The sequence below is a fragment of the Haemaphysalis longicornis genome, unplaced genomic scaffold (genome assembly GCF_048455015.1).
Source record: "Haemaphysalis longicornis isolate Haplotype H1 unplaced genomic scaffold, Haemaphysalis longicornis Haplotype H1 scaffold_10, whole genome shotgun sequence".
NCBI lineage: Eukaryota > Metazoa > Arthropoda > Arachnida > Ixodida > Ixodidae > Haemaphysalis > Haemaphysalis longicornis.
The window spans coordinates 48123622-48131223 of record NW_027526204.1 but is presented as its reverse complement, the minus strand read 5'-3'; the positions used below and the strand labels follow the sequence as shown (position 1 = coordinate 48131223).

At 49.4% G+C, this 7602-nt stretch overlaps 1 protein-coding gene across 1 annotated transcript; it reads right to left on the bottom strand.

Annotated features, from left to right (window-relative positions):
- Positions 1-2084: 2084 nt before the first annotated feature.
- LOC144158461 (uncharacterized) lies at positions 2085-6639 on the bottom strand. The gene is made up of 2 exons (XM_077689342.1): positions 5206-6639; positions 2085-4140 (listed from the first exon to the last, which is right to left on the bottom strand). The coding sequence occupies exons 1-2, from the start codon at positions 6515-6517 to the stop codon at positions 3503-3505; spliced, it is 1950 nt and encodes a 649-aa protein (XP_077545468.1). The 5' UTR covers positions 6518-6639; the 3' UTR covers positions 2085-3502.
- Between the last annotated feature and the right edge of the window lie 963 nt (positions 6640-7602).

Sequence of the window (7602 nt, the reverse complement as noted above, 5' to 3'; positions counted from 1 at the left end):
CAATGTGCTGTTGAGATCAGCATGAAACACAGTTATAGCAGGGAAAGAATGTGTAAAGATGGGAAAGAAATGAGGGAGGAAGAATGGTGGATACACCATCGAAAAGATTATAATTGGAGAAAGGCAAGCATATGTAATGAGAGGGGGAAGAAAACAATGTGAAAGGTGGGAAGAAGGCTTGTTTCCCTACCATCATGGGCATTTTTGGTCATGTGAACTGTAATGGGAAGCAGACTACGTACTCTGTATAACTAGAATATTTACTGCAATGTTTCCTGGTAAGTTTTCTGAGACAATGGTGAGTCGTAAGTGGTGGTCGTGGAATAATTGGAAAATCTGTAATCAGGGTTTCGCTGTAATCGTTTCAAAATTCCAAAGCATTTTGAAAAGGTATTCATGTTTGTGCTCTAAATTGCATTTTTCCTGGTTTCAACCAGGTGTTGCTGATGTAGCCTTCAATGTTGATGCTTTACAGCAGGATGCATTGTGGATGGCAGCCTCCTCAAGCCTCACTGGTTGCCACAGCTCTGGACTCACTGGCCACCATTCTGATGTAAGGCTGGTTTCATTATCGCTTTGTGAGGAGTGAAAAAAATAAGCTGATACAACTGTTAAGCCTCAAGGTGGCTTTGTTGTATTTACGGCATGCATTGAAGTTAAAGCTGATCAAAAAATAATATGTTTCTCTTAGCTGTGCTTATTTAAAACTGAATTGGATTTTTTCTTGCTTTATGAGTGACGTTCAAAGTAGAGGCAAATGAGGCAATGAGATCTTTAGTCTATATCACTGCATTGATGTATTGCCAAAGGATGAAAAAAAGGCACTTACCTGAAGTGTGATATTTACATTTATGCCCACAGGAAGAAGCGTGAGACTCTGAGCGGTCTGGAGGAGATGAGCCAATCGGCAAGGATGAGATATGTAGCGTGTCCATTTGTTGCGCTTACGTGCATCTAAGCACACGATTTGAATTCTACTAAAAGATTAAAGCATACTCAGTTGTAGTTGGGGCGGGGGGTGTTTTTGCTGTGAATAATTGTTTCAATAAATACAGCAGACCCCGACCAAAAGACACTAAAACTAGAAAAAAAAACATTCAGGGCACGTTCTGGCTTCACTACAGAACCCTTCTTCACAATTGGGTAACTGAGATTCATGGAATATCTTGTTCAGTATGTGACGTAAACACGTATTACAGAATAAGGGTTCCCTCATTTCGATTGAGTGTGTGGCACTGAAATATTCCATAGTGAAGCTGAAACATTTTCTGACTGCTCGTTTTTGTACGTTTTTATGGTTTTGTTTGGTCCATGTCTGTTGTTTTTTTTGGAACGTGTCATCCTGACCAGACAGGTTTCCGTCGGACCCTCGACATCAAATTGAAATTCTGGCCTTGAGTTTCAAATAGGATGCATGGAATCTAAATTATGAGTATGTTGCAAAACAGACTTGTGCTGGGAAGAACACATTTAAATCCCATATTCTCTTGGAATGTAACAGTGACACGTAATTAAAGTTTGCTGGCACTTGTCCTTGTTGATAGTTATGAAAAACTTTCAAGTTCAGGGTAATGCTCTACAAGGTCCTCTTAGAACTTTCCAAAAGATTGTCAAGAAGTTTTATACGGTTGTGAAAGATGTTTTGTCGCATTGTTTGATTTTCAAAAATGGATGAGTGCCTTCGGCATTTGGAGTCTCAATACACAAATTTTCTTTTAAAAGCCACAGCAACCCTTGGTAAAAAGGCTTTAACTTTACACGTGCCAATAAATATTTGTGACTGTGCCACTTAGCATCTGAATTAAAGCAGAGTGTATCATGTGGGCAAGAACAAGGGTGTACATATTGCAGTTGTGAAAGCTTGGGCGAGCTGGTGCATAATTACAAAGAGGGGAACAGTGCAACACAGATGAAACAATAAGAAACTGACAACCATGAGCGCTGTTGGTGGTCAAAGCTCGTGGTTGTTGTTGCATCCCACGGGCCGCACAAAGGCGCGCCGAAGAACAGAGCTTACGCCGGTCAGCAAGAGAGCAGAACGTCGATTTATTGTCAAAGCCAGGCTCGCTTATATTTGGTTCGAACGTAAGATAGGAAGGGGGGCGAGGAAAAGGAGCGGCGATAGCTGCCGCCGCGACATAAAGAAAGATGCGCACGTAACCGTGAGCGCCACGCAATGGTGACGTCGGCGCAGAATATGCAGCACTTCTTTCTCCTTAAAATTGGAAACGCTCCACCGGTCGGCGTGTTCTCGTAGAACGTCTGAGGACTTGTTGGGGGCTTCTTGCAGTGTTGTCCGTAGGGGCTGATCTGGTCGTAGGTTGAGGTGGGGAGGTGACGCCGGGTACCCGTACCGGTCAGCAAGAGAGCAGAACGTCGATTTATTGTCAAAGCCAGGCTCGCTTATATTTGGTTCGAACGTAAGATAGGAAGGGGGACGAGGGAAAGAAGCGGCGATAGCTGCCGCCGCGACATAAAGAAAGATGCGCACGTAACCGTGCGCGCCACGCAATGGTGACGTCGGCGCAGAATATGCAGCACTTTCTCCTTAAAATTGGAAACGCTCCACCGGTCGGCGTGTTCTCGTAGAACGTCTGAGGACTTGTTGGGGGCTTCTTGCAGTGTTGTCCGTGGGGGCTGATCTGGTCGTAGGTTGAGGTGGGGAGGTGACGCCGGGTACCCGTACCGGAGAGTCTGCGCACCGAGGCGTGTTGGTTGCCGGATCACCCTCCTCTGCTGTCGTTGGCGGGCTGGATGCCAGTCCTTGCTCGATCACACCGTCAGGCTTTTGCTGCTGCTCCACTGTACCGCTGCGTTGCAAGCGCACTTGATCGGCATGTCGCTGGGCCAGTCCTCCCGAAGTTTCCACGGTAGCCATCCTGGACCTGGACGCAGTCTTTACCCGTCCCGGTATCCACTTGTCACCGCTACCATAGTTCCGCACGTAAACACTGGTCTCTGGTAGCAAGCTGCAGTCGTCTTGACCCTGCGACGGCTCTGCAAGAGTAGGAGGAAAACACGAGTCCAGCCGGGACTGTATTTGGTAACCGAGAAGCATCTCTGCTCGTGACTTTCCATTTTTCGGTGGAGTTCTCCGGTAGTTGAACAAGAGTCGCACTAGATTGTCCTCCATCTTCCCTCCTTTCATTTTTAGAAGCCCCTCCTTTATAGTTCGCACTACTCTTTCTGCAGCTCCATTCGACTGGGGGTGGTAGGGGGCGCACCTTAGATGCACTATGTTGTTGTTCTTTGCAAATGTCTTGAATTCCTGGCTGGTAAATTGTGGCCCATTATCAGAAACTAAGGTTCGTGGGACACCAAACCTGCTAAAAATAGTACGCAGGCAGTTTACTGTGGTTTCACTGTTAGCGTGCACCAGCGGTATGGCTTCGACCCATTTTGTATGCGTGTCGACCACCACCAGAATCACTTTTCCTGCGATTGGGCCCACAAAATCCACGTGAACACGAGACCATCTCTCATTCGTCGCTTTCCAGCTGACTTATGGCGCTGCTGTAGGCATCGGTAGGTTCTGGATGCAGGTTTGACACGAAGCCAATATTTTCTCTATATCTCTATCCAGCCCTGGCCACCAAAACAGCGAACGTGCAACAGCTTTCATAGCAGACGATCCCTGGTGCGTGTCATGCAGTAGACGCAACACTCGAGTACGAACCTCTTCCGGTACTACTACCCGGTTTCCCCAGTACAGTAGCTCATGCGCCACTGACAACTCCAACTTCCGGTCAAAGTATGTCAGGACCAAATGGTGCAAGGAGTCTTTTGTTTTAGGCCACCCGTTCAGTGTATAACGTTTAACCTCAGACAGGACAGGGTCAGTGGCAGTCAAAACCTTCAGCTCACGTGTGGTCACTCCCCCTTCGTCCAGTGTTTCCAGGGACAGAACGTATTCGGCCGGTTCATCATCCGGGACAGGTTCCGGAACTCGCCGGGGTAGACGGCTCAGGGCGTCGAAGTTGAACATCTGCCTCCCTGGAGTGTACTGAAGCTTGTATTGGTAGGCCCCGAGGCAAAGTGCCCACCGTTGGATTCGGGCGGCGGCCATCGTTGGTGTCTGACGGTCCGGTCTCAGCAGGCCCAGAAGTGGCTGGTGGTCGGTCACCAGCGTGAACCCTCGCCCTAGAAGGTAGTCACGAAATTGTGTTACGCGAAAAATGAGCGCCAGCGCCTCTCGTTCTAGTTGAGAATAGTTCCGCTCAGCTTGTGTCAATGTTCTGGAACGGAATCCAATGGGTTTATAAACATTGCCTACTGTGTGGAACAGAGCTGCTCCGACACCGTGGGGGGATGCGTCACATTCCAACTTCAACTCTTTGTTTGGTTCGAAAGGCACGAGAACTTGGGCATCTTTAAGCCTTTTCTTGGCAGCTGTAAATGCAGCTTCCTGCTGCTCCTTCCAGTTCCAGCGCGCATTCTTTTCCAGTAGCTGATATAAAGGGAAAAGCGTAGTTGACCTGCTAGGTAGGAACTCCTCGTAAAACGTCAGCATTCCAAGAAACGAGCGCAGTTCGGTAACATTGCGCGGACTCGGTGCCTCAACAATAGCGTCGACGTTCTTTTCTGTCGGGCGAAGACCCTCTCGGTCGATTCGGTGCCCAAGATACGTCAGAGACGGTCTGCGCAATTCGCACTTATCAAATCTGAGCTTTATTCCCCGTTCGCGGAACCGCTGCAGGACATTTCTTAGTCGCTCGCCATTATCATTCCTTCTCTCCGACACGAGCACGTCGTCTAGATAAGCTTGCACGCCCGGCAGGCCTGCCAGCACCTCATCCATCTTTCTTTGAAAGATTGCCGGGGCGGATGCTATTCCGAACGGCAGCCTATTAAAGCAAAACAGGCCTCTCTGCGTGTTAATGACGCAGACGTTTCTGGCCGCTTCGTCGAGTGGTACTTGGTTGTATGCGTCGCGCAGGTCAAGAGTGCTAAAACAGTCACCATCGCTTAAGCGAGCAAACATGTCCTGAATCACGGGCAACGGGTATTGCTCAGTGGCACAAGCTGGGTTCAAGGTGGCTTTAAAATCCCCGCAAATTGTGACAGTGCCGTCTTTCTTTAACACCACCACAATTGGCGTTGCCCAATCGGAATGCTATACTGGCGACAACACTCCTATTGAAACGAGCCTGTCCAGCTCTTGCGTTACTTTATCGCGCAAAGCGTAGGGAAGGGGTCGTGCCTTACAGAATTTTGAATTGGCGCCCTCTTTTAGGTGCAGACTGGCGGGGGTTCCCTCGATAAGGCCCAGGTCGGCAGGAAAGACGTCCTGGTAGTCCTCGAAGATGCCGTTGATGCGGTAGCTGCTTTCGTGGTCTTCCGGAGAGACGTCCCGTGCTGCTACCTGCAATATTGGAGCTCCGTTGTCAAGTAAACGAAGCAAATCACGGCCGCACAAGCTTGGCCCCGGACAGTCCAACACAGTCAGCAAACAGTCCATGGACACCCCTTCGTAGCGGACGCGTAACTGAAGTTCTCCCAGGAAAGGTAGGCGGCCTACGTAGCAGCAAAGCTTGATATTGGAAGCTCTCAGACTTGGCCACTGCCTGCGGTGCTTCTCATAAAGTTCGCGAGAAATGACGCAAATTGGTGACCCGGTGTCTACCTCCATTGGCAATTCAATGCCTCCCCACGTGAATACTCGGCGAATCGGGGGCTCCAGAACGTTCTTCCTTTTAGACGCTAGTGTCCAGATATGGGCTGTTTCCATTTCCTCGTTAGAGGAGCCTTCTGTGACAGTCAAAGTGTTGGTTCGCACCGCTCTGGAGTCGTTTGCATGCTGCGCACGGCTTCGGCACTTTCGTGCAAGGTGCCCTTTACGTTTACACTGATAACACCGTGACCTGGCCCAGGGACAACCGTCATCATCGTGGTTTACACTACCGCATCTGCCACAGCTTTTGACTTGAGAAGTCTTCCGTTCCCCTTGTGGGTACATTTTTCTAGACGCATCTACTTTTAGTAGTGGTGTGTCTTCCGCGTTCATGTTTTTTACATCTGTTTCTGCGGCCTCGGCTGCCATTGCTATAGCCTCTGCTTCTTCCAGCGTTAAGTCCTTTTTTGACAATAGCTGTTTCTGCAACGCACTAGAACGTACGCCGCAAACAATGCGGTCCCGTATGATCCGGTCCAGAGCGCCTCCGAAGTTGCAGTTATCAGCTGTCCGCCGAATTTCCACCAGAAAGGCATGCATCGGCTCCCCTTCAGCTTGGCACCGGTTGAAAAATTTGTAGCTTTCGGAAATTTCGTTCTTTTTTGGGTCGTAATACTCGTTGAGCGTGGCCACTGCTTCTTCATAAGTCAAGGAATTTGGCGTGCGCGGTGCAACTTTCCCTGCCAAAGTGTGTACCGTGTGGGTGCTCAATGCCGCCACAAGTAATGCTCCCTTTTTTGCTGAATTCTCAACGGCGTTCGCTTCGAAGTAAGCTTCAACCTTGCTAAGGTACGGTTTCCACTTATCTTTGCTTTCGTCGAAGTCTGGTAGCTTGAGATGGGCCATGTCGTCCAACGGCGTGGTGCGGTCTTCGGGTTCCTTTTTCGCGACTATCGCGTCTCCAGTCGTCGTTGCCACTGTTGCATCCCACGGGCCGCACAAAGGCGCGCCGAAGAACAGAGCTTACGCCGGTCAGCAAGAGAGCAGAATGTCGAGTTATTGTCAAAGCCAGGCTCGCTTATATTTGGTTCGAACGTAAGAGAGGAAGGGGGACGAGGGAGAGGAGCGGCGATAGCTGCCGCCGCGACATAAAGAAAGATGCGCACGTAACCGTGCGCGCCACGCAATGGTGGCGTCGGCGAAGAATATGCAACAGTTGTCACTTTCGTATTGCGTTTCGTCTGTGTTGCGCTGTTCCCCTCCTTGGTGTACATATTGAAAAGGGGCAGCTAGCCAGGGTGAAAAGGCATGAAACAGGTGACAGCAAAGAATGGTGAACCTATTGTTGAAGAGGAAATAAAAAAATATCCTCGGGCCATCTCCACTAGTATGAAACCTGGGGAGGGGTGAAACATGCGGTGTGTAAGTGTATTCTTGGCACCTTGGTGTTTTTGCCTACGGAGGTGAAACCGTTGGGGGGTAGCCCATGGAGATGAAACATTCTAGTGCGGGGCGTTGGAAAACGCATGGCCCGGTGTGTTTTTAGCACACATTATGTTCTAGCGTGAGGAGTTGGAAAACAAGTGTCCCGGTGGTTTAGTACCATTACTTCATCAACAATGACATGAAACGACGACATGAGACGCCGACAGCCAGAGCCCTAAGGGGCTTTACCCCTAAAACTGAGCAAGAGTGTAAACGTACCTATGTGACAGCTGCCATTGCGATTTAAACCAATGATCAGTGCCATCTGAGACATTATGTTTTCATTGGGCAGAAGCAGCTGGGTTGCTGGTTATTTGCGGTGTGTTGTATTTGCAGTTTGGCCTTGGCCAGGGTATTGTGATACCCAGGGAGAAATGGGAGCGGCTGCTGGAGGAGCCCAAAGATTCCATCTTTGTGCGGGAAACAGCGAAAGTGGTGTGGGGCACCAAGAACCTGTATAACAGGAGCGTGACGGGGGCCTCTTGTCGTCGCTACCTCCACAAGGA

Bases quoted from the DNA above. Each gene is read 5' to 3' on its own strand.
- LOC144158461 (XM_077689342.1), bottom strand. From the start codon at position 6,517: ATGGCCCATCTCAAGCTACCAGACTTCGACGAAAGCAAAGATAAGTGG. The intron at 4,141-5,205 runs GTAAGGCACGAC...ACTACCTTCTAG, and splicing joins GGGCGCCAATTCAAAATTCT to GGCGAGGGTTCACGCTGGTG.